At 46.5% G+C, this 26,933-nt stretch overlaps 2 protein-coding genes across 2 annotated transcripts; one reads left to right on the forward strand and one right to left on the reverse strand.

The window, feature by feature from the left end:
* Positions 1-265: 265 nt before the first annotated feature.
* On the forward strand, positions 266-15,005 carry LOC308395777 (CST complex subunit CTC1-like). The gene is made up of 25 exons (XM_080880764.1): positions 266-560; positions 793-877; positions 1,257-1,356; positions 1,432-1,654; positions 4,260-4,489; positions 4,570-4,699; positions 4,771-5,067; positions 5,148-5,270; positions 5,357-5,586; positions 5,707-5,851; positions 5,925-6,127; positions 6,200-6,369; positions 6,450-6,564; positions 6,710-7,115; positions 7,243-7,332; positions 7,657-7,794; positions 8,817-8,863; positions 8,988-9,073; positions 9,245-9,380; positions 9,657-9,725; positions 9,799-9,961; positions 10,164-10,219; positions 10,326-10,482; positions 11,168-11,288; positions 11,359-15,005. The coding sequence occupies exons 1-25, from the start codon at positions 375-377 to the stop codon at positions 11,448-11,450; spliced, it is 3,798 nt and encodes a 1,265-aa protein (XP_080736890.1). The 5' UTR covers positions 266-374; the 3' UTR covers positions 11,451-15,005.
* A 2,679-nt stretch (positions 15,006-17,684) lies between these two features.
* LOC308395701 (E3 ubiquitin-protein ligase TRIM21-like) lies at positions 17,685-25,193 on the reverse strand. The gene is made up of 2 exons (XM_080880659.1): positions 25,089-25,193; positions 17,685-19,623 (listed from the first exon to the last, which is right to left on the reverse strand). The coding sequence occupies exon 2, from the start codon at positions 19,612-19,614 to the stop codon at positions 17,920-17,922; it is 1,695 nt and encodes a 564-aa protein (XP_080736785.1). The 5' UTR covers positions 19,615-19,623; positions 25,089-25,193; the 3' UTR covers positions 17,685-17,919.
* Between the last annotated feature and the right edge of the window lie 1,740 nt (positions 25,194-26,933).

Here is a 26,933-nt window from a genome sequence, read left to right on the forward strand (position 1 = left end):
ATAATAAAAGCATGTTCTTCACCTGCACTAATCAGGCTGAGAACACGCTGGGCTGGAGTCACGTGATCGACTTGTAGTTCAAACACAGCTGTTTCCTTTCCTGAGTTCTTATCACATCTCCTAAACGCATTTCCTCCACCTCACAACGTTTCTATCAAGGAAAAGTGCTTAGGAAAGGAGGTAGGAGACCACTGAGTGTATGTGAACGTGAAGGGCTTTTATTGTGAAATGCAGGGTAGGGAAAAGTTGTTCCGCACATGCGCGGTAGAGATCCTGCGTGAGCAGAGACTAGTCAGTTTAATAAGTTTGATGCTTTGTTTAAAATACAGAACAAAAGTAAACAAAGTAGGACGGTAGGGCATCATGGCGGCTTTATGAACGGTAAGAGGCGGGAACACGGGGGCGACGGTCAGAGGGAGGACATCAACAGGAGGAGGACCGGAAGCTGTTTGAAAGCCGTGAGCGGGAGTTTGTCAGCAGGGGGAGAAACTGGCATCCGGAGCGAAGACATGGACCCCCTGCAGGAGCTCCTGGACCGGGTCAAGCCCAGCACCGAGGCGGTGAGTCCCAGTCTGACCCTGTTTGCCCGAACTGAGCGATAAATAACAGTCTACGTACACGCACAGCCCTGCGTACGTAGACTGTCTGCGTCATGACGTAGGCAGAGCAGCAGCCGATCGCTGTTTCGAGCTAATTCTATAGCAGAAATCCACACAGAAAAGAGAATATAAGGATGTGAGCCTGTTTTACATTTATTATTGTGACCTCCGACCTGCTGCTTTGTTTCTTTAGGAGTCCCTGTGGTTAAAGAACATCTTCACCTCCATCTCTGAACACCTGAGTCCTGTGGTGTGTAGCTCCGCCCCCTCGCAGACAGGTGAGTTCCTGTTTGTTTGAAACAGCTGGCTGATAAATCAGCTGTACTTTAAATCCTTAATGACGATGTCCACTTATGAAACCAAATACTATTTAAACCATTATTTAAACAGTGAAAGCAGGGCTCACCTGCCCTCACAGGTGTCATCAGAGCAGTCCAGTGTGTAGATGTGAGTGTGGTTCAAAGGTCAGAGCCATGAAGGTGACCGACTGTCAGTGAGGAACAGGGAGGACTAAGAGTCTGAGGATGAAGAGCAGCTGCTTCCTCAGGTGGTCCCACCTGTTGACACACCAGCTCTGGTGTCCACTTCAGGTGTTCTCAGTGGGCGGGGCTTCAGTTGTTTATGTTTGTGTTTACCCTTTAAACTTTGTTTTCCCAGGTAACCACGGTGACCTCAGCCTCTTCGATCTGAGCATGTGTGCGGTGCAGGCGATCCAGCAGCAGATGTGTGTGGCCCACAGCTTACCTGTCAGCTACAGGTAACGCCCGCTGACATCATCGCTGTCGCAGGTCACGTGACCTGGCCTTACCGCTGTCCTCCCGTCTGTCCGCAGGCTGCTGTCCGTCTCCCAGCTCGTCTCCCAGCAGCACCTGGCCTGCGTCAGCAACCTGTCCTGGAGCACCAATCAGCAGAGAGCCTGGGCCAGGGAGGCGGAGCTCGCCGTGCCGGGTCAGAGGGCGCTGCCGAGGGTCAACCTGCTGCTGATTGGCTGTCTGAGAGAAGGCCCTGACGGAGAGTACAGGCTGACGGACGCCAGCGGCAGCGTCATGTGTGAGGTGAGTCAGAGGGGGAGGAGCCTAACCTTAACCCATGGTCCATCAGCTGGTTAGTTCTCAGGAGCTTCTTCACAGCAGCGTCACTAAACCGGATCTGGTCAGAACTGATGGTAACGAGGTCACAACAAACTGCAGGTGTTCATGTGCAACGTGAATGAAATCGAATTCCTCTTTAATTCAGCTCATTCTCTGTGCAGGGCAGTGTTGGTCAAGTTACTTGAAAAAAGTAATCAGTAATTAATTACTGATTACTCCCCCCAAAAAGTAATCCCGTTACTTTACTGATTACTTATTTTCAAAAGTAATTAATTACTTAGTTACTTAGTTACTTAGTTACTTTTTAAAAACACGATTTACAACCTGAAGAGGTGATAAAGTGATAGATCTTTCAGCCCAATTCTACTTTTTCTACATAATCCATCATACAAAATGTAATCAAATGGAAAAGTCTCTTTTTTTTAACTTGTTTTATCAGTTTTAATCTTTTAACTTTATGCATCAAGCAAAACATTTAATTATATGCAACATTCTCTGACTTGAATAAATTAGTTTAACATTTAAACCTATTTTCTACACATTCCAGCACATAAAATAAAATATTTTTTGTGTTTTCACTCACTCTTTCAAACAGATGCAAGTAAAACACAGCAGAAAATAAATAAAGTCAAAGACTCAGCGGTCCTTTTGCTCTATTTTCACCTGTAAAGCAGGAGCAGGGTAGGCGGAGGGTTACCCTGGTGTAGGTGTGCTGCGGTCAGTTGAAGAATCCGCGCGAGTGTCTCTGTGAGTTTCCCATCACGTCGTAGCTACTCGGTGCTTGCTCGGAAGTTTAGGGGTTTTTTTCGCTGTAAAAAGAAGTTTTCTTCCCACGCACGATGGACGCTAATGTTTTTGTCACTTTTTATGGAATCAAACTCAAAGTAAGGTCAGTACTTCCACGCTTTAAACGCTGCACGCTCATACTCTCTCCCGCACTCGATATATTATCCATTGTTGATCTGCACACAGCTGCTGTCACCAACGTCGCACTTGCTTACGTCACTGTCATGAGACATTCTCGCAAAAAAAATCACGGTTTTAGTAACGCAGTAACGCAGCGTTCCTACGGGAAAGTAACGGTAATCTAATTACCGATTTTGCAATAGTAATCCCTTACTTTACTCGTTACTTGAAAAAAGTAATCAGATTACAGTAACGCGTTACAAGTAATGCGTTACTGCCCATCTCTGGTGCAGGGACACAAGTGCTGATAGAGTCTGGTCATCACACGCTTCTCTGCTGATGTTTACATCAGCATGAAACAAGCAAACAAGCTCAACAGCTGACTTTCATTTCTGTAAATCAGAAACATCAGGACTTGTTAAATGTGAGCTGTGTTTATATGGATTCACTTAGCTGATCGATAAGTAAGGATGTAAAGACAGAGTCTGTCAGCAAGTGAGTAACTGTGCTGGCACAGACGTGATGACAGCAGAGCTTTATAAAGATGTGGAGCCTCCTCCTCACATAAAGTATACAGATAGCATCACCTGCAGTAACCTGACAGATTACATTCAGACAGCTGCAGCAGGCTCAGTGTGGTCCTAGCATCACCGCACGGATTAATGACTCACAGTTAGGGCTGCTCGATTATGGCAAAAATGATCATCACGATTATTTTCACTGACATTGAGATCTCGATTATTTGACGATATTTATTTAACAATAACAATGTGTTGAATAATGATTTTAAAGATTGTCAAAAAATAATATAAAATAGTGCAAATACTGATAACAGTGCAAATGTTTGCAATATAAAATGAATGAAAAATGTAAACATCTGTGTTTAGTGAACTTTGCAGTGTTGCTCTGTGCTGCAGCTACGACACTGTAGCAAAGTTTACACACTATGTCTACTTGATCCACGTCTGACTGAACCCATAATGTTTCCACACCACTGAAGGTTTTTTACCTCTTTTCAACCAACGGCAGTCACTCTCCTCTCCAAATAACTTCTGCTGAGCTTTCCGAGCTTCCCTCGGGTCCTCTTAATTGTTGTGACGCGTGTTCGAAATGCAGAGAGGTGCGCTCGATTTGCCACATGGAGCAGCGCGAGAGTAAAGCACGAGGGAGGGGCTAATAATCGGCTCAGTCATTTTTAATGATCGTTGAAAGCCCAGATCGTAATCGTGATTAAAATTCGATTAATTGAGCAGCCCTACTCACAGTACTTGAAATGTGCAATTCCCTTGTGTTCTTATTGCTATTTCTATTCTATTCTTCCCTTTTCTATACTCTGTATTTGTATATGTGTATATTTCTGCTCACCTTCTGTAACTTCTGTCGGTGCTGGGCTGTTGGAAACCGAATTTCCTGGAGGAACGCAGCCGAGGGATCAATAAAGTTTCATCTAATCAGATTAGATTAGATCAGATCTAATCTAATCTAATCTAATCTAATCTGATTTGATCTAATCTGATCTAATCTCATCTACTGCAGCTATAAAACAAACGGCATCACTGCAGATCAGAGCTGATGAAGCTGTCATCATCAGTACAGGCTTCCAGCATCCACCCAGGACACACTCCGCCACTCTCTCACCCGCGTCTCTCTCTCTCTCATCCAGTGCCTGTCTCTCTCGCCCCTGTGGCTCCATCGTCCCGTTTTCCTCCCTCACTGGAACTACATCCCCCACAATGCATCGGGCCAGGAAGAGGCCGCAGGCTTCTTGGAGCTGATTGGCTCCCCTGTCCTGTTGTGTCCTGGTGCTGAGCAGGGATTGGCTGCTGCTCCTGGAAGGGTGGAGCTAAGCGGAGCGGTGGGAGTCGGAGAGGCCGGCAGGCTGCTGAGGCACAGGTGGGTCACATGACCTCTGAACTGCAGCGGAGTTTCTGAGCAGTGTGTGTGACAGATGTGTGTGTGTGTGTGTGCTCCAGGGTCAAAGGTCAGCGGCTGAGCGTATTCGGAGAGGTGGGCTCAGTCTGCCCTCTGCTGGCCGTGGCAGGAACGACCTTCTTTTGCTTCACGCTGACGGATGAGTCGCGCTCGCTGCCCGTGCTCGTACAGGTACCAGCTCTCTGAGGATGATGATGGTGAGGAGGGACGATGAAGCTCAGTGTGTGTGTGTGTGTGTGCAGGACAGCAGCCGGCTCAGCTGGATCCAGCGTGTGTGTGTCGGGCAGAGCGTGTGTGTGACAGCTCTACGTGTGTGTGCGCTACGAGGCTGGAGAGGAAACAACATCCTGTGTGTGACGAAGCGCTCCGAGCTGCACGCCGACTACACGCACACACAAGAACACACACAGGAACACACACACTCTGAGTCCCTGCTGTCACAGCCTGCTGAGGACGACTGTGAGGAGGCGGAGCATGAGGAGGTGGAGCTGGACCAATCAGCTGTGAGGATAAAGCAATCCAAAGTCATCAGCTACCAGGTGAGAGTGCTGTGAGCTCTGATTGGCTACCACAGGTTTGTACCTGTGTGCTGATTACTAAGCCTCCTCTGCTGTGATAGGGCACGGTGACTGAGGTTGTGAGTGAGGGGGCGGGGCTCTACGTGCTGGATGGGAAGGTGGGTCTGTGCGTGGCCTATCAGCCGGCGGCGAAGAGGAAGCTGAGGGCGGGAGACAGAGTGGAGGTGAGTCACATGATGTGACATCATCATGCCCGTTTGTGTTCGTGGCAACCACGACTAATAAAGTTTGATGGCTCCTCCTCCTGCAGTTGCATCACGCCCACTTCCTGTACCGGCCCTGCCCGGACTTCCCTCCCAGCATGCTTTGCACCTGCCTGCGCTCCAGCCTGAGGGTGACGGCCTTCAGCAGGGCGGGAGGCTCGCCACCCGACAACCGCTGCCCGGGAGATGGGGCGTTACCACGGTTACTGCTGCAGAGAAACACAGATGTGTCCGATTACCTGTGGACCTGTCACCTAAGCTCACAGCTGGCACACAGGTGAGGCTCCACCCACCACCACCTGTCCACAGTCAGAGACAGCAGAGCCTAACCTTTGTCCTCCTGTCCTCCGCTGGCTCTGGCTTGTTTCCTGGTCCTGGTTCTGGTCTTGGTCCTCAGTCTGGTCCAAGGTGTGTGGAGGCAGCAGTGTGTGTGCTTGCTGTCCTGGAGGCTGATGGAGACTCTGAGCAGAGCTGGAGGACGAGGACGCAGAGACATCTACGCTGAGATGCTGGACGAGCCTCACACCTGTCCTGTGACGCAGGTAGGTCCCACTCTCACCTGTCTTCCTTACAGGTGAGTGTGGAGCATGCTCAGTGTGCTCTGTGTCCCTGCAGTACAGCGTGTCCTCGGCGGTCCGGCAGTACCTCGGTGTGTCGGAGCTCCTGGAGTCCCTGCAGACTGGCTGCTGGTCTTCGGCCCCTCTGAGCTCTCTGCTGCCCCCTGATGGCTCCAACCTGACCTCCGCCCAGATCAACGGGTTCCTGTCCTGGTCTTGCAGGACTCTGTCCTCCGAGCCTCGGGGTGGAGACGCTGTCAGGTAAGGTGACAGCAGCTCCCACATGAAGTCATGTAATTACGTACCAATGGTTTTTGCCGGTTTGTGTGTCAGGCAGCGCCCCCTGCTGCTGGTCGGCGTGCTGGAGCTGCCGTCACAGACGTCTGAGTTCAAACACTCGATGCAGCTCAGAGACGCCGCGGGAGCTGCAGCCTGCGTGCTGACGGAGAGCAGCGAGGAGGAGGAGGGAGCGCAGAGGGCGGTCTTTAACAGCGCCTGGATCGGTACAATGCACGCACACAGACACACACACAGGGACACACAGCTTTATTCTTTAATGTGTGTGTGTGTGTGTGTGCTGCAGGTTGTCTGGTGGGTGTGGTGCAGTTCACCATGGTGACAGAGAGATTCCTCCAATCAGATTTCCCCTCCTACCAACACCTGGACCAGGACAGGTTCATCACACACAAACACTGCAGGTACACACACACACAACCTGCAGCATGCTGACTGCTCATTGGTCCACTCTCTGTGATGTATGAGGGTGTCTGATTGGTTCAGGGTGTGAGCTTCCTTCCTGGTTGTAAACATTATGAGTTAAATAAAGCTGGGTTCAATTCACAGGGTTTACCTGCAGTTCTCTCTGGACCACCTGCACATCCTGAGTCCATCTGTTGCCATGGAGACACACCTGAGACACAAGGGGGAGGAGCCAGGAGGGGATGTCACTGCCAGGAAGCAGACAGTAGAAGAAGAAGAAGAGACTGCTGGGAGTAAGAGGAGGAGAAGAGAAGAAGAAGAAGCCAACTCCGGCAACCCCTGGCCCTGTGTCTCCATGGTGATCAGGGTGGAGCAGAAGGAGGGTGTGTCCTGGAGGAATACAGGGGCGGAGGCAGAGGATCAGGAGGCAGGGCTGAGACTGTGCTTCTCAGTGAAAGCTGCTGTGATTGGTCCAGTGGTCAGCTGGAGGCGGGACCCAAAGAATGAGCCAATGACAGAGAAAGAAAGTGAACAAAAGCAGGAGAGAAAGGTGAGAGACGCACCTGTGTGTGTTTACCTGAGCTCACCTGGATACACAGTTACGTGTGTGTGTGTGTGTGTGTGTGTGTGTGTGTGTGTGTGTGTGTGTGTGTGTGTGTGTGTGTGTGTGTGTGCAGGTGGTGCTGGTGTTCTCAGGTGTGTGTACGCGGTGGTTTCCTGTCCTCCAGCCTGGATGTTTCTACAGACTCATCGCCGCTAACACTCAGGTATCAACCTAGCTTTGATGATGTCACTAAGGGGCGTGGTCAGAGGTTGGCCTCATCGGTCTCTGCTCTCTGATATTAGTACACATGAACACGTTTTTCAGCTTTAACTGTAGTTGTTCACACACTGAGGTTAATTATGGAGTTCCACAGGGTTCAATGCTTGGACCAGTTCTGTTTACATTATACATGCTTCCCTTAGGCAGCATCATCAAAACACAGCTTACATTTTTACTGCTATGCAGATGACTCCCACCATTCCTGTTTGTGGGGAGTTGATCTGACCTGAATCCTTGCAGCTGATTGGCCCATGTGTCTGTCAATCAGGATCCCAGTGTTCTGATTGGCTGTGGAGTTTCTGAGCGCAGTGGGGTGGATCTCCACGCTGAGTCGACCCTACAAGTCAGACGTGGTTGGAGATTCCACACTCTGACACGCCCACTGCTGCTGCCCACCTGCAGACAGGTAACACTCGGTTTGCTCCCCGTCTTCCTCCAGGACCCTTAAACTTTTTTTTTAGAGATTGACAGACCATGTGACTTTCACGCATTGCATTGTGGGTACAAGTGGCAACAAATCAAAACACTGCATTAAGCGCTAGCATTTCCAGCACTTTGGGGTCCTTCGGGACTAAGTAAAGAATACAAATACAGGCCATTTACCGTTTATTTAGCTGTTGTTAAATATTTTATCTCCTGTACAGGCCAACACAATCTGTTTGTTGTTTCAGGTTGTAGTGTTACACAACATTTTCAGATCTAATATAAATAAAATGAGTGTTTCGTAATTCATTCAATTTATTGTCTTTATTTATAACTGGCATCATTGTTTCATTCTATTATAGAATCTTACAAGAAAGAGGCAACATTGTAAAAATCCATCAGCTTTATTAGCTGCTTCCTGAAAAACAAATCAACAATGCAAAGAAAAAAAACTTTGCTAACAACAAACTGGAAAACAGTTATTCATCACTTGCTTGCTTCAGTACAACCCTTGGGCACATATATGCGGACGTTTCGTGGCTGTTTCGATATCGCTCTCTCTCTTAACCAATCAGATCTGGCTGTGGTAGCAGCTTTAAACTCGGTATGACCCAGGCTGATAGAGGGGCCAGTCTGGATCACATTCCTGCATTTTGTTTCTGGTTTTCCTACAAAACACAACAAAGATTAGCCCGCAAAGCCACAGTGAACAAAGCAGCATAGCAACGAATTCAATTCAAATCAATATAAGACTTATTTGTAACCTACATCATCAATCATGTTGTGATAAATTACGTAATAACTACAACAGAAGACTTAATAATACAACACAGTTAATAATACAGCAGCTTCTTGCCATTTTTGTGTTTCTTTTTATTACTGTGTGACTGTTTTCGTGTGAAAGCCTGCGTGCGCTAGTACCGCTTGCCACTCGTTCCCACAATCCTTTGCGGTTTTACCCCAGAATGACGTCATATTTTTAATGTCTCTTCTCTGTGTTTTCAGGCCGTCCCACCCACAGTCTTGTCCGTCTCAGAGGTCTTAGACTGCAGGTAAACTGCTCGTCCCTCACTGAGTCGCCCCCTGTGGCCATCTGAGGAACTGCAGCTGCACACACACTCTCTTACTGGTGTGTGTGTGTGTGTGTGTGTGTGTGTGTGTGTGTGTGTGTTTCAGCTCAGAGCTGGTGTGTTTTCAGGGTGTGGTGTCTGAAAGGATCAGTGTGAACAACAGGACCGCCCACTCTGGACACACACACTCAGGTACAAACACACAGGTGGTTTGTGTATCAGGCTTTTCTGCTGTGAAGTTGTAACATGGGGATCTATGGAGGCGACTCACTGCTGCCTCTGCTGGACACTAGAGGAACTGCAGGCATCAGTGCTTCAGGTATGAGTCTCAGGTCTGACTGTTAGCTGAATGTGTGTGTGCAGGTGTGCGTCTCACTCTTTGTGACCAAGCTGGGAGGAGTCTGCAGGTGTACCTGGACTTAAGCCACACCCCCTACCCACCTGGCCTGTTGCCGGGTAACACTCTGCTGTTGTCTGGTTTCCAGAGGAGGCTGTCCAGGTGAGACACACATAGACAGGCTTATAAAAGTTTGGACTCTTTATTTGGACTCATTTCCAACAATGTCAGCCCCAATAAAGTTCTGGATCATCTTGCATCAATAGGCTGCTGGTTTTCTTTACTGGTTTCAGGTGTTACCAGCAAAATAGTTGTTTGATCATCTGGAAATGTATCCAGATTTATTTATTTAGACAGAGATCTTGACCCCCCAATGTTCAATACAAAGTCACGCCCATGGTTACGTACCTGTGCGGTTTACCTGTGTGTGTGTTTCAGGACAGGAAGTGTGTACTGCACGTACTTACCTGTCAGCTCCATAACTGTGGTCTCCCTGGGAGACACCAGGTAAGTTTACAGGTAAAGTCTGGTTCACGTGTTTGTCGTGCTGTTGTTTATTTGTTTGTTTGGTTTCTATCAGCTCGGCCCAGCCTCCTCCTCCTGCTCCCATCATGCACCTGGGTGAGTGGGCTCTGAGCAGCAAGCAGAGGTGCGCTGTGGGACAGGTCAAAGGTCACATGGTGTGTTTCCTGTTCCTGCAACTGCAGTGGAGCTGCTCGCTGTGTGGCAGCGTGTACACACAGGTACTGCATAAAATACACACAGTGTGTACAGGATGTGTTTAGTGTCAGTTTCTCGGGTGCAGTGAAAGTACTCAGAGTGCTTCATGTGTTGTTAGCGTGTTGGTGGCGTGTTAGTGTTGGTGCAGTAAGTAAAGTGTCGTTTTGGAGGAAACTGCTCACGATTTCAGGTGTGTGTGTTTACCTGTTGCTCTCTCTCTCTCAGGGCTGCAGCAGCTCTCAGTGTCACTCGACCTCGTCAGTGTTTCAGTCCAAAGCAAAGTAAGAGCAGCTTCCTGTTGAGCTCACCTGCTGATACGTGTTAATCACCTGGATGAGTCAGGTGACAGTCACATGATCAAACCATGTGGCTCTGCTCTTCGATCAGGCTGGTGATCGATGACGGGACAGGTGAGGCTCACGTCTGCTTCTCAGCTGCTCTGGTTCGTGCTCTGCTGGGATTGGCTGATGCTCAGTGGGAGGGGCTTCAGAGAGCACTCAGGGTCAGAGGTCACATCAGAGTCTTCCCTCGTGGGCAGAGCCAGGTCAGTTTACCTGTAACAGGTGAGTCACGTGCTCATCGTCGTCTTTAAACTTTATTTTGTCTTTAAAATTTAAGATGAGGCTTTAACTGTGAAAGGGCACATCCTGTTTGCATCCTGGTAACAGCTCTGTCTGCTCACACCTTACTGCTGAACTGGTTTGGGGGCGTGGCCACTTCCACCTTTAAAAGTCTGTAGGTGTGACGGACCCACGCTGGGCCCACGTGAACAGGAGGGAGGGGCCTTACAGCCGTGTGTTTCAGCGAGACTCAGGTCGTGCCCCTGACTCCACCCACTCGACCTGATGAAGCAGCAGGTGGTGTAGTTCTGAGGGTAATCAGGGCTGACTGTGAATGCCACACCTCCCACATGGAGGGTGGAGACCACAGGGGAGGGGCAGGACAGCGAGAGGCATTTAGGACTCGGGTCACACCAGGAGAACCCACAGGGCCCCTCCACCCACAGGTGGAGCTGTGTTAAAAGACCCTGCAGACTGAAACGTCCTGTGGTCAGAGGAGGTGAAACGAGAAGAAGATGCAGCTACAACCCAAAGAACAGCGTCCACACAGTGAAGCACGGTGGGGACGCTGTGGGGGGGCCACCACAGAGAGAAACAGGCGTCCTGCAGGACGTTTCCACAGGGCCGAGCCGTGAGTCTGCAGAGACATAACCTCTGTGTCTGTCTCAGGTGTGTGACGGGGACGCTGACGACTTCCTCCTCCACTTCCTGTTGTGTCTGTGCAGCAGTGATGTCATGATTCGGCCGCTCAGCCTCACCTGCAGGAAACACACCAACCAGAGACCAGAAGGTAACCCCACCCTCACACACCACCCTCACCACCCTGACTGCAACCTTCAGAGTGTGTGTGTGTGTTTCAGAGGTGAGGAGGTTCACTCGAGGAGACAGAGAGTTCCTGACCAGACTGGCTCCTCCCCTTCAGCTCACCTGTCTGCACCTCCACCCTGACTGAGCTCCACCTGCTTCGTTCTGACTTCATCTGTTCTACGTGTTCGTACAAATAAAACTTTATAGTTCCTCCTCCTGTCACACGGTATCTCACCTTCACTGACCCTGACGCTGGTGATCAGGGTCAGAGGTCACACGAAGCTCTCTGGGTTTAACAGGTCATGTGACCCTTCTACAGGAAGTGATCCCTGTGAGTGGCGCCCACATCGGAGACGTTCTCAGATGGTGATTCATGAAACCTAATTGGTAAAACTAAACACTGAACGTGTTTCGGTTTGTTTACAGAGGTCGGGGCCCTGTTTCAGGAAGCCGGTTTGGAAAACTCAGAGTGAAAAACGACACTCACGGTTGAGTAACCCCGAACTGTCCAACTCGGAATATTCGGTTTCAGAAAGGCTGATAACAATTAGTTCAGTCAACGCGGAGTTGCTTTAACCCCAAGTGAAGCGCGCGGACGAGGATACATAAAGCCCTGATAAGCGGAGCACAGATTAAGCGAGTCACCATGGAGACGGAGGGAAAGAAGGCGCGGTCAATGTATTTCACAGCGCTTGAGGCCGAAATTCTGATGGCAGCATATGCCGATAACATGCAAATTCCGCGGAAAAAAGTAACACAGCCACAGCTGCAAAAGCATGCATGGCAAAACATAGCCGACAGAGTCAATGCGTGAGTGTTAATATAAACATTGATCGAGGGATTTCCACCCATTTAACACGTTATTTTATCATATGTTATTTTATTTGTTATTTTATACATGTTATTTTGTGATGTGATGTGAGCGCAGGTGCAACCCAACAGGCCCCAAACGTTCCTGGCAGCAAGTAAAAATGAAATATAAAAATATAGTCCAAACAGGTAAGGTGTAATTGTATTATGAGCCATAGTGCTTGGTCTGTTTGTCCCATGTAAATCAATTGCAGTTAGAGGCTACATTAATTTTCTTTCTGTAAGCACTTATTGAAATTATCTGAGCACATTACAAGTACATATTTGCTTACTCTGTATGCTCAAATGTGGCCCGTTATAGCCAACAGAAAAAAAGCGGAGGCCCGAAAAACAGGTGGGGGTCCTCCACCACCACCACTCACAGAGGCTGAGCAGTTGGCCCTCAGCCAAAACAGTGGGCGCCCTGTGGCCGAAGGCATCTCTGCGGGGACATCCTCTGAGGCAATAACCCCGCAAGACACAAGTGCCTACATAAGGGGTAAATTCAAAATAATACATGATGTGCATACATCCTTTCTTCACAGTCACCTTTGCAGTGCGACACATTCATTTGATAAACTCTTTACCATAATGAATTATTTTGTAGTGAAGTTATTTTCAGACTGATTTTGCCTTCCCTCAGCCTTGGTTGTCTTTGAGAGCATAATGACAATGAAGTGTAAGGTGATTGGTATGTTTGTTAATTGCCATTTGGTCCCTTGTAAGTTATAAGTGACCTGTATAAACCTCATATTCTATCAGTTGATGGTGGTGGTGTACTGCATCTGGTGCAGCCTCCTGTTGAGCCAGACCAACATGCAGTTGTGAGTAATACTCCACAGATTATATGAGTTTACAGTAGAACAGCAATGTTGTCTATTTCTTTACTACAGGAAAATAATGAAGAAACATTGACAGCTGTTACAGAGGAGGAAGCAACAGAGACACTTTATGAGGTTTACATCTTTTAATACTTTGTGTACAGGAAACACAGGTGACCAATAAAGCCAGTTGAACAAAAAATCTGTTTATTCTTCTTTCAACATGTTGAGGTGATGGGTCAAAAGAAATGATTGTGACATATGGTGTCTCTGACTGCACTTCCATCTTGTATGTCCGTGGGAGGGTCAGGATGTTCATGGTTTGGATCACTGCTGTTTGGTTCAGAAGGACAGTGTTCTCCTCTAATTGTGGCAATGTTGTGAAGAATCACACATGCCACAATAATGTCACATGCCCTTTCTGGGGTGACCCTGAGTCTTTGCAGGCACTGGAACCGGGCCTTAAGCATTCCGATAGTCATTTCAATTCTGGCTCTTGTCCTGCAATTAGCCAGATTATATCGCTGCTGTGGGCCCGGTTCAGGGTCAGGGTAAGGGGTAAGCAAATAGGGTAAACATGGATACCCCCTATCACCAAGCAAGTAGCCAGTGAACTCTCCTAAGACAGAAGGGTACACTTCAGTTCAAATGTCCCTGAAGCAATTGGTCTTTATATATTTTAAAGTATTCTCAACTCACCATGTCCAAATTTTGTGCTCAGTGTACATTCACGGAATATTTGTGAGTCATGGACAGAGCCTGGCCGCTTGGCTTCCACATTTGTGATAATGTTGGCAGCATCACATATGATCTTCACAGTGCAGAGAACACAAATTAGCATCCATTACTATAATGAAATAATTTGTTAGTTTGACATGCTACAGGGAACTATGTACCTGCACATTAATGCTGTGGAAAGACTTCCTGTTCACATAGTCTCCTTCATTTACTGAAGGAGCAATGATTGGAATGTGAGTGCCATCTGTACAGCCAATCACGCCTGGGAACCCTGAAAATAAATGTAAAATTTAAGTAGTAGTTCAAGTATCACCACATCATACATTAAGTTTTGGTCATCCTGATACCTGCAATTTTGTGGAATCCCTCTTTGATAAATCTTGTGGGTCTATGACCGGGGAACACCACAGACGAGTACAGGAGACGTTTCAGTGCAACTGTAACATTCCTGACTGCCCGACAGACGGTAGCCTTGGAAACGTGCTCAGCGTCACCAATATTATACAGAAAGCTCCCGTTTGCAAGAAACCGAAGTGCAATACAAATAATATGCAATGAACTGAGAGCATGTCCGCGATGTGTCACATGCGTAATATATGGCCTGAGGATGTTATCCAAATAACTTAGAGATTGTGCTGAGAAACGGTAACGTTCGCACAGAAAATCATCAGGAAATGATAAAATGTCCAAACGCGCTCTGATCACTCTCTCCCGGCGGAGAGCTCTGCGGAGAATTTGGGCTTCAACATCTACTGGCTCTTCAAGGAAGTGGCACGCCATGTCCGACACTTCCTACTGTCAGGTTTCCGACAAAGGGGCGGAGACAGTCAGGGTTAGTTGTAGTAAACCTGCTAGGGGGCAGGTTAGCTTCACGGAGTGTGTCGTCATAGTGACTCACTCAGGCTGCAGCTGAACTCGCTTTGTGAAACCGAAAACCCAGAGTTTTCGTTAACTCAGGGTATACTTACTCAGTTTTTCCACTAAACCGGCTTCCTGAAACAGGGCCCAGACGGTGAAAGCTTCAGCCTGACCAGGAAAGAATCAGTCCTCTTTAAATCACACTTACTTTAAATGAATTCCTCCTCACCTTCATGTGTTTTGTATTATTGCATCTTATACTGAAAGAGTTCATCCATCGACACATTTGAATCCTGCAACATTTCACCGTGTCAGTTTGTCATGAATTGGACTATTTTAGGATTTCAGTTCATCTTTCCAATAAAGCTGGCAGCTCTGAAACAGCTGTTCTCTCTGAGGCTGTTTTGCATGTAAATAAAAGTGAAATAATTAAATGTTCTGTGAACAGACCGTCCAGTGGAGCTCCTCAGGGCTCTGTGCTTTCACCACTTTGTTTTCTATGCTAATGAGTGTCAGAGCACGTCAGCATCAGTCCTTCAACATGGTCACAGCCTCTGATGAAGGTGTTCAAATGTGGCTTATAATCCAGGTTTACACTTAAACAGTCTCCATGAAACGGGCCTCTGCCCTCATTCATCCTGGAGATCACTCGTCTAAACCAACCAACATAAAGAACGTGATGTTTTCAAAGCGAACACGTACACACAGTTGTTATGGATACGATTAAATGTAGGAGCGATGATTTGTGAAATCCTACATGTGTGTTCTAACATGCTTTAATGATGGCACGAGCTGACAATGAATAACATAAAGTTAATAGTTAATCTGCAACAAAACTTTTTCACCGCTTCAGTTTTTGGTCTTTTCCACATACGGTTGTTGTTGTCATGGAAACAGAAACCAATCGGGCCTTGGCTGGACGTCGGGAGTTCTTAACAGCAGCTCGTTGTTCATTCTGATGTTGTTTTTTAATTATATTTTATATTTAATATCATATATTGGCCTTTTTCAGCTTTATCTGAAGGGCCACAGGTCAGACTCCACCTGGGCCTGCCGCTCTCAGCCTCACTCTGAGGAAGCCCACAGTCTCTCACAGTGGAAACTACACCGGGGGACCCCATCCTTGGGGTGGACCCATTTTTGTTGTAGCGTGTTTTGGGGTTTAAAAGCCACAGAGACGCGGTGCTAAGAAAAAATGCATTTCAGCTGTGCTGATGCTCCTGACACGTTGGAACGTTGGGTTGTGTTGCGTGGTTGAGAGGAGGCGGCAAAACACCTAACAGGCTAGTCGGAAGAACACACACCCACGCTGGTATCGGTAATCCACGGTGGTTCTTTAATACGCCTTCTTCAACAACCATATAAAAGCCCGGCTGAACGGCTGCGGCTCAACAACATAACGCCCAGCGTTCATACAACCCAAGCGTTGCAAACAAAACAAGAAGAAAACGTAAATCCGTCCCTCGTTAAGCAGAAGCGTGCAGGCACGTGTCCTCATAATCCCAGAGAGAGAGAGCAGCGGCACAAACTGATGACACCATCAACCCTCGACTTGGGTGTCTTAAAGGGACACCACACCATAGTGGCTGTCACAACGTATAAGACTGGGGAAACCTGCATTCAGCTGGACCTGAAAAACACTATGTCCAGATAAACACAATCAACTTTTGGAGAAAAATAAAAGATTCTTCATCAGACTAACAACTAAAAACATGACACTTACCTTAACAGTATGGGCTACATCAAATATATTCAAGACCGACAACAACACTTCTCACTGCTGCTAATTTTAACAAAACTAAACAAAAAGTAGAAAAAGGCAATTCACCAAGTCTTGAAAAGTAAAACTGAAAAATAGAAACACAGAATAAAGTAACACATCCATCCAGATCTTTACCACCAACAACATAAAATCTATCTTGATTAAATGGCCTAATTCTCCAATAAATGAGCAATAATAAAGTAAGAAAAAATAAGACATTCAATTTATGGACGCTCAAATTAACAGAGCGACATTAAACGCACCTCATTGCCTGCCGTAGCGTTCTTCGCAGCTGCACTTCACCTCAAAGGTCGGTTAATACATCGGATTGAACTTAACCAAAGTCCAATTAAAGGAAAATAAATGTTTCTAACAAATACAATGAAGAAGATTAAAATAATTCACTGTCAGTTACTGTCGCTGTGAGTTTGACGAGGTCAGCTGCTTCATTTGGTTCTGCCTAAAGTTCTCTCAGTGATCCAGTGTTTATATGATAAGATACGTGTTTAATGCAGAGAGTTGGAATTACAAGTTGGTAAGAAGCTTTTTAACAAAGGTTTGATTTAAGCTTTAAGTTCAAAGGTGAAAGAAATTTCACGTTTGATGAAGGAAGATCAAGGCTAACAAGGACATAGGTCAAAGGTCAAAATAAGGTGAGAAAATATAATAGATATATATAATCAATCAATAAGGTGAAAATATCAGATAAAAGGGTTTTTTGGTTATAAGGAATAAAGAGGTCAAAGGTCAAAACAAGAGACACTGGTAGAGACCTCAAATCATTGTTACTGAAGAAGGAGGAGTTCTTTAACAGTACGACATTGATAGAGTTTGTTTGTGTGTTTGAGAGTTCAGACTGAAAGGGAGCGCACAATCGTGTGTGTCTGCAGCTGTTGTGTTGTTGCTGCATCGTTGCCTCAGGGGGAAAGTTGTGTGTGTGTTATGCAGACTAGCAGAGACTGCAGCTGTCAGCAGCCACACACACTTTCTATTCTTCAAATCAAATCACAGTGAAACATGTTCACTGACAGCTCAGCTTCAGCATCGTCTTCATGCTGTGACTGCAGCCGTTCAACTCTGTTTGTCTTTAACCCAAATCATCACAACATGCAAATATAATCATCAAAATGATGTGACTGGAAGGATGCAGCAGTCTGTGCTCCACCTTTGTCCTCCACACCTGCAGGTGGAGAACATGGATGCATGAATCTCTACAGAGTTCTTTGAATATTATCCGTCTCATCAGTTTTCAGTGAACAAAACTCCTCACAGAGCCAAAATAAGCAGTTTGTATCCAACATAACTCAGCTGGACTCTGATGCTCCGTATAACAGCCACACATGAGTCTGGATTCACTCAAAGCATTGAACAAACTTTATTGGAAATGAAGCTTTTGGACATTTGTTCTCTGATATTTGCTCTTCAGCTCGAGTCTCCATCAGTGGGAACATTTCCTGATTCAACTTTTCTTCTGTTCAAATCAAACTCCATGAGAATCAAAGTGTGAATCAGAGTCCTGATGATCAGATTCTATAGAAACATGGAGACTGTAGAGGATTTACACTCAACATGTTCATTTGTTCCCTTCAATCAGAATCAGAATAGAAATCAATCAATTCTTCCAATGAAAGGGATCGATTAATGTTATTGACAGGACAGATGATCAGAGGTGCAGAGTTTTTACCTCCATAATTCAGACTGGGACTGAAGAATGGGTGGAGTTTGTGAGTGAAGGAGCAGCCAGTAAAGGAGTAGATCAGAGCTGCAGCACCTACATCATAAAAGGAGACCAGACCCTCCTCATAATCCACAAACACCCCCACCTTCTCAGGACCAGGATGGAGACAGAGACGGACTGAAGGACCAGCAAGAGCTTTGTACTCATTTCCATTTCTCAGCCACACAGTCCAGAAACCATACTGAGGTCTCAGTGTGATTCGTCCCTTCCTGTTGATCGACTCTGTGGCCACTCCTAAAGTCCACTCAGTCTTTCCTTTAACCTGAACCTCAAAGTAAAATCTGCCTGAAGAGAAACTCTGCTCTCCTAAAACCATAACACAGTAAGAAAATCTCTCTGGGTTGTCTGGAAGTTTCTTCTCCACATCACTATGATAAACTTGTTTTCCATCATCAGACAGGATGAGGTCAGGATGAGCTGTATCAGGATCCAGAGTCACATCCACCTCATGCTGCTGCACCCTCTGCAGCTCAGCCTCAAACAGCTTCTTCTTCATGGGTTTCCAGACTGTCTCCTCCAGCTGAGCCACAGCTCTCCCCACAGTCCCCTCATATGATGGTGGATGAACTCTGACCTCTGTCCAGTCCTTGCTGGGTGGAGCAGCTTTCAGGGAGGAGAAGCTTTGGAGGAGGTGGAGGTGGTCTTCAGAGCGTGAGAGCTGCTCCACCTCAGAGCTTCTCTCCATCAGCTCAGAGATTTCCTGTTCCAGATCTTTGATGAGACCTTCAGCCTGTTTCTCTGTAGCTTCCTGTTTGTCTTCGATCTCCTTCATGAGCTCCTTCAGGCGTCTCTCAACAGACTCCATCAGAGCCGTGAGGACCTGAACACCTTCTGCTTTCTGTCTGTCTGCAGCATCTTTACTCATCTTCACCGACTCTGTGATCTCCTGAATCTTCAGTCGTCTCTTCTGGATCATCTGCTGAATCTCAGCCTCTGTCTTCTCCAGCTCTGCCTTCTTTCCTTCATATTCTTCTCTCAGAGGAACAAACTCGTGGTTCTTGTGGTCTAAAACAGGGCAGAGCGTGCAGACACATGTCTGGTCGGTCTTACAGAACAGCTCCAGGAGTTTATCGTGCTTCGTGCACATCCTGCCTTCCAGGTTCTCCACAGCATCAACCAGCTGATGTCTTTTCAGACCTTTCAGTGTCAGATGAGGCTCCAGGTGAGTCTGACAGTAGGAGGTCTGACACACCAGGCAGGACTTCAGGGCCTTCAGTCTGGTTCCAGTGCAGACGTCACAGGGAACTTCTCCTGGTTTGGCAGCTTGTTGCTCTGAGCTGCTGCTGCTGGCTTTCTGCTGAGCTTCACGTCTGAACTGAGCAACCATCTCAGAGAACAAAGTGTTGATCTTCAGCTGAGGTCGAGTGTAGAAAGTCTCTTTACACATGGGACACTTACAGCTCTGATTCATGTCCCAGTGCTGACTGATGCAGGTTTTGCAGAAGTTGTGTCCACATGATGTAGTGACTGGATCAGTGAACACATCCAGACAGATGGAGCACAGAAACTGATCTTCAGATCGCAGATTGCTGGCAGCAGACATGTCTGCACTCTGAGGGAGACAGAAAAGAAACATTTGATTCAAAATTCACTTTAAATTTCATTTTACAAAGAGAGAAACAAGCGTCAGTAGTCTGAGGAGCTTGGAGAGAAAAGCGTCTGGACTTCTTTGAGTTTCTTGAAGACGTTTCATCAGAGAAGCTTCTTCAGTTCTCAGAGTAACTGGTGGAGACCCAGCAACACACTCAGACACAAACTGGTTCATCCAAACACAAACCTAACATCGTAGTGTCTGCTGTACAGTGCAGCGTCCAGATGGACAGGATCAACGTTTGGGGATGAAGATAAATACAGTCGTTACAAAGATGTGAAATTGTTTCTCTGTTTTACAGAAGGTCCAAGATTCATCCAGATCATTTGTATACTTGAATAAATCAGTTTGTTGGATATTTTCCATCAATCACTGTGAAGTAAACTTCGACCTTGTTGGTGACTGAATACTTCTTATTGTACGTCCAGATCAACGAGCCATTAATATTAAACAGTGACTGTTCCAGTAGAGCTGACAGTGAGGAGGACGATGAATCACAAACCTCAGAAATGTGTTATTAACTGTTGATCCAGTATTTTAATGGCATTGATGAGAACATGTTTATTCAGAGGTGTCTGTATATTTGGTCCATTTGTGCGTCAGTAAAAACTGTCCTGTTTTCTCTCACAGATACTGGAACATCCTCACAAACTCAGGATGTGGAAGAAGATGAACTTTTCCAGTCACTCGCTGGGATACATCATTCATGTTATTCTGGATCCTCAGAAAACATTGATTTATTTTTGTGTTTCACATATTTGTTTGTCCAAATCAAAGATTGATGTTAGTAGAGAAGAAGCCACCATGATAAAGCCTGTGTGTGAAAACGAGATCAGTGGATTTGATCAAAATCCCATTTAAGGAGGAATTCTGTCCTCCAGTTTGTTTAAATAAGCTTTGGGATTAAACAGCATCATCTATGTTTGTGTCTGATGACATGATTGATCCAGGTCAGCTTGAATATCACAGCTGATGTGTGGAACTCTGACATGTTTAAAGCCTGATTATCAGGATGATTCAAACACATCTGTCTAAATAATGAGATTCATGTTTCCACACAAAGTTATAAAGTGCAGCATCGACTGTTTTCTGAATGATTGAGGATCATCTGTGACTCTTACAGGATACACTAAGTCAGATAATCTTTGTAAAATGTGTGAATGACTTTTTGAAGTACTGACCAAAATCTGCTGGTTTACAGTATCAAAGGCTTTATATCAATAAAGAATAAATAGGTGTTTTCACGTCTGTAATCCTTATGATCAATCAGATCCAGAATCAATCTAATAGGAACAGTAAGTGATGAATAAATCACCCCAATAACATCCAAGATGGCGCCACGGTAGGCAGCCTGTTTCCTCAGCTCCCAGCTTTTTCCTTTCCTTTCTGTTTTTTCTTGTGCTTTAAGCTTTTTTTACCCGACACTCTTGGTCGTGTTTTATTTCTTGTGCAACGTGGACCCACAACTTTTCGTGAGAGTAGTAGTATGTTTTTTCTCCATACAGGTGACCCAGGAGTTTTGTTTTTTTTGTTTGTTTGTTTTTTTTTTCTCTTCCCCCCCTTCTCACCGTCTCTTCTCCCCTTTGGTTTTCTTTCTCTCCCTCTCTTTCTTTCATTCTTTCCCCCTGTCCTATCCCACAGTCATGTCTGTCCCGTTTGCAACTGAAAATAAAATAAATTCATAATTATAATAAAGGTCAATCAAATGGACCAATATGGCAAGGCCATGATGATCCACTTGGTAAAATAAATCCGCTTGGCATCTTTCTTTGCCTCAAGACAACAATTCTGATGGCTATAGATCCAAACGGGACAAAAAAAAAAAGAAAAAAAAAAAGAGAGTAGTAGTATGTCTTCTACTCTTTTTGGGACTTTTTACCACCACTTCTGGAGAATCTGTAAGCCAAGCCATTGTTTACAATAGGGAGCAGCTGCTAGCACTGAGCAACAGGAAAGTACTCCCGGAGGAGCGACCCAAGATTCCGACGGAATTACGACGTTGGAGGAGGGGACGCAGGGCTGGAGTGAAGTACCAGGAAAGAAGGAGACTGTACAAACCAAGCATTCCATCCATTCTCATGGGTAATGTAAGATCGTTACCCAACAAGATGGAAGAGCTAATTGCGCTAACCAGACTGCAGTGGGAGTACAAGCAGAGCAGCCTCCTCCTGTTCACTGAGACATGGCTCATGGACCACACACCAGACTCTGTCATAACTCTGGATGGCTTTCAACTGGTTAGAGCGCACCGGAATGCAATGGAGAGTGGTAAGAGCAGAGGTGGGGGACTAGCAATGTATGTCAGTGAGAGATGGTGTAACCCGGGACACATCACTGTGAAGGAACAGAGCTGTACCAAAGACATTGAACTGTTGGCAGTTAGCGTCCGGCCATACCACCTGGCCAGGGAATTTTCACACGCTATTGTGCTGACTGTTTACATCCCACCCTCGGCCGACGCTACAGCAGCCTGTGATTACATTCACTCCACTGTCTCTCAGCTACAGATGGCACATCTGCAGTCCCTCATTATTATTTCTGGGGACTTCAATCATGCCTCACTATCTGTCACTCTCCCAAACTTCTCCCAGTACGTTGACTGCCATACAAGGGACAGCAAAACCCTGGATCTATTGTTTGCCAACACAAAGCAGGCTTACAGTGCATCACCCCTCCCCCCGCTTGGCCACTCAGACCACAACCTGGTCCTTCTCCACCCCACCTACACTCCTATGGTGAAGAGGAACCCCCCCACGAAGAAGGTGATAAGGGTGTGGTCTGAGGAATGCACTGAGGCCCTAAGAGACTGTTTTGAATGCACAGACTTTCAGGAACTCTGCAAGCCTCACGGTGAGGACATCGACGCCCTCACCCACTGCATCACGGACTACATTAATTTCTGTGTTGAGAACACTGTGCCTACCAAGAAGATACAGTGTTTCTCAAACAATAAACCGTGGGTCACCCCAGAACTGAAGGCCCTGCTGAACAAGAAGAAGAGTGCTTTCTGGTCGGGAGACAAGGAGGAACTTAAGAAAGTCCAAAAGGATCTTAAATACAAGATCCGAGAAGGCAAGGAGCACTTCAGTAGGAAGATGGGAAAACCAACTCCAACAGAAAAACGTCAGAGAAGTCTGGAGGAACATGAAACAAATCTCTGGACATTTCCAGGACAATGGAGGAGCCACAGTGTCTGCTGGCCGGGGGTGGGCTAACGACTTGAATCTGTTTTTTAACAGATTTGACAATGGCCCACTGATCACCTCTCCCACCCCCCAGGTTCCATTAACCCCCCTCCAGTTGCCCCCCCCCTCCGGGTGCAATGCCATTGTCACCTGAGCTCTCCTCTCACCACAACCCTGCTTCACCCCTATCCACACATCTATCCACAACAAAGCGAGCCCCACTCCAGCCCAGCCTCACATCTCCTTCACAGCTGATCAGGTGAGAAATCAGCTAGAGGACGAAGGCAGCAGGTCCGGATGGAATCTGCTCCAGACTGCTCAGGGACTGTGCAGACCAACTCTGTCAGGTGGTCCTGTACATCTTCAACCTGAGCCTGAGCCTGGAGAGGGTTCCTGAACTGTGGAAGACTTCCTGTGTGGTTAAGGTGCCAAAAATCGCACACCCCAGGGAGCCCAACGACTTCAGGCCTGTTGCCTTGACTTCTCATCTGATGAAGACCATGGAAAGGCTCATCCTGCACCACCTTCAGCCACTGGTGGGCTCAGTGTTGGACCCCCTGCAGTTTGCCTACCCTTCTGGAATTGGGGTGGATGACGCTGTCATCTACCTGGTACACCGATCCCTCTCTCACTTAGAGCAGGCGGGGAGCACTGTGAGGATCATGTTTTTTTGACTTCTCCAGTGCTTTCAACACCATCCAACCCGCACTACTGAGAGGGAAGCTGGAGGGAGCCGGAGTAGGCAAACAGCTGACTGCATGGACCATCAACTACCTTACCAACAGACCACAGTATGTGAGGCTCCATGACTGTGTGTCTGAGGTGGTAATCTGCAGCACGGGGGCACCACAGGGCACGGTTCTCTCACCTTTCCTGTTCAGCCTTTACACTTCAGACTTCTGTTATAATTCGGACGATTGCCATCTACAGAAGTTTTCAGATGATACAGCCATCATTGGATGCGTATCAGACGGGAATGATCAGGAATACAAGGGGGTCATCAGTGACTTTGTTGGCTGGTGTGAGACCAACGTACTCCAAATCAACGCCGGCAAGACAAAGAAGATGATCATAGACTTCAGGAGGAAGTCACCCCCTACAACACCGGTGAACATCCAAGGGAAAGACATTGAGATAGTGGACTGTTATAAGTACCTGGGTGTTCACCTCAACAAGAAACTGGACTGGACTACAAATACAGACGTCCTGTATAAGGGCCAGAGTCGACTCCACCTGCTGAGGAGACTGAGGTCCTTCGGAGTCTGCAGGACTCTGTTAAGGACATTCTATGACACTGTGGTAGCATCTGCCCTTTTCTATGCAGTGGCCTGCTGGGGGAGTGGATGCACGGACAGGGACAGGAGCAGGATTGACAAACTGGTGCGGAGGTCTAGCTCCGTGCTGGGATGTCCCCTGGAGTCTGTGGAGGTGGTTGGTGAGGGGAGGATGTTAGTAAAGCTGACATCCATCATGAACAACCCACATCACCCACTGCATGAGTCTGTGAGTGGGCTGAGGAGCTCCTTTAGTCAGAGACTGAAACACCCTCGCTGCAGGAAGGAGCGCTTTGGCAGATCATTCGTCCCAACAGCAGTTAGACTCTATAACTCCTCAATCACGATGTCATAAGTCACTGGACACTGTGAACATCCACAGTCACCACTTCATGCATAATGGACCTTCATGTGTACGGACATGTGCAGGTATATGTCTGTATATGTATACATATGTATATCTAGTGTGTACATGTGTGTGTGTACATGTGCATGTCTATAAATAGGAATAGTAGTGGTACAATAGCTATATCAAGCTATATAGTTTATGTCTTCCATATTTCCAATTATATCCATAATCACATACTGTGTATGCTACCATTGTATATAGTGTATTATCTTACTTTTTTTCATTGATTGTACTTATTTGTATTTTTGTATTTCCTTCTGATATCTGTACCTGAGCTGAGGTGACGCAAAAATTTACCCGTTGTGGGATCAATAAAGTCTTATCTCATCTTATCTTAAACAAGAAGTGTTGAGTCAGTCTGAAGTCCAGAGCACAGCCTGAGTCCACCGTCCTGAGCAGAGCCACAGTGAGACTGAAGCAGCAGCTCGATGCTCCTACAGTGGATCTGTGGTTACATGAGCAGATTTCTATGGATCCAGTGTGACTGTGATGAGTCCTGATGAAGTGAACAGAGTGAAGATTTGTGTAGAAGCAGGAAGTGTGATCAGCTGCACTCACCACTGTTGCTGAGAGGAACCTGATGGACTCCAGTGAATCTTCTTTTAGAGACAAACAGGACTCGACTGCAGCTCTGCTGCTGCTCTCTCACACTGTCACTTCTGCAAAATGACGTTGAACTTCTTGTTTTTCAGGTGTTGCTCCGTCTCTTCCTGCCTCTCCCTTTACAGGAATCAGCCGGTCTGTACTCAGTGACTGTGTGCAGCGGGTGGGAGGAGTGAGGAGTGGTGTGTGGGTAAAGTTCAAACAGTAATGACAGCCCATTTTAACTTTGGAGAAGCTCACTTGCGATTGTTCAACATGTTGTGTAGCGCTTTCGATTCCGATCTTGCAGCCTGCTTGAAAAAGAGAAAATTGCCAAACAAAAAATCTCAGTGCACTGTTAAAAATCAAAAAATATGAAGGCCTAGTTTTAGGACTTGTCTAAGCATACTCTTAGAATAATTGATCAAAACTGGCAGGTTCAAAGTGGTACCAAAACAAAATGCATCAGTAAATCTCCAAAACTTTCATCCACCAGTCACACCTCACACAACAGCAATATTCTATTACATAATGAGTTTTTGTTTTCCCCCATGTACCCAGATGTGTGTCATGATAAGACCTCCCCCACACATCAGAAACAAGAAACTCAATAATCTATTAGTCTCCACTCATCTGACCCCCCTGCAGCATTCTGTTCACCCCTGCAATGATTCAATCATCCTTCCCCAAAAATAATACTAGTTCACTAGTCTGTGTATCACTTCTCAACCTACTAAGTGAACCGGACAAGATGATGTTAACAGAAATGCTTAAAATACTGTTTGATCTTCATGAGCTTCATTGCATGTGTGTTTGTGTTAGTAGGATTAATGCATTTTTCTGTTTGTGTAATTTTGTGTACCTCTCCTCTTTGCGGTGGTCCAGACACTTTTCAATTCTCCACGCAAGGCAGTCGTTTTTTCTTCCCAGTTTCCTAAACCCAAATTTCATTCCCACACTAAAACAGCCTTCCTCCATGTCCTCCCTGCTCCTTCCACTGTGGTCTCATCTCATCTCCCTCCTTGCAGCAGTCCAGTGAGAGTCAGTTGTCTTTCAGCTTTGTCCTGTGTCTTTAACACTCTCATCTTGCCATTTTTGCGCCGAAAGTGGCAAATGTCCAACTCAGGCAGTCTTTTCAAAGTCCATTCACACACAGTGAAGTTGCAGCTCGTTGGAAATGCACATCCACCCATCCAGTCATGATGATGCCATTTTTATCCTTGCTATCTCTGTCTTTCACAGCTGCTGCTGCTGCTGCTGCTGGACCTTTTCTTCACTACTCAGGATGCTGCTGTGAGCTCTTGAGATCCATCTCGTTGTTCTGGAACTGCATTTCTTGTCTTCAGGGAGAGATTTTGGAGCTTGTGTTCTCAGGGTGACAAACACATGGAAGTTAAGCTGTAAAACAATTCAGCCAAAACTTGGCTTGAGTGTTTCTAATGATGTTAACCTATAATGGTGTTAACCTATAATTTTCTTCCGTCTGCTGCACGTGGAAAATTGATGCAGGTCTGCTCTTCACCTGCAAGTGACACACTGAGACATTTTGATCATTGTTCTCACTGCTTAAAACAACACATCTCCCCTCTCTGGTTCTGAACGCCCCTTTCTTAAAATCCAGAAAGTGAGACAATGCTGGTGGCCTGCAGTACCACCCTCACCCTCTAGTCGGAAACAACTGTTACACACATTTCTACACTCCTCTCTTTTTTTCTTTTTTTTCTTGTTTTGTTCCCCATTTTCAACATTTTGAACCCCAAAACATCCATTCAAAATCCAGAACATCCAGACTCAACAACTCCTTCTTCCCACTGCTGTCAG

This window comes from Rhamphochromis sp. 'chilingali' (genome assembly GCF_963969265.1).
Source record: "Rhamphochromis sp. 'chilingali' genome assembly, chromosome: 1".
Classification (NCBI taxonomy): domain Eukaryota; kingdom Metazoa; phylum Chordata; class Actinopteri; order Cichliformes; family Cichlidae; genus Rhamphochromis; species Rhamphochromis sp. 'chilingali'.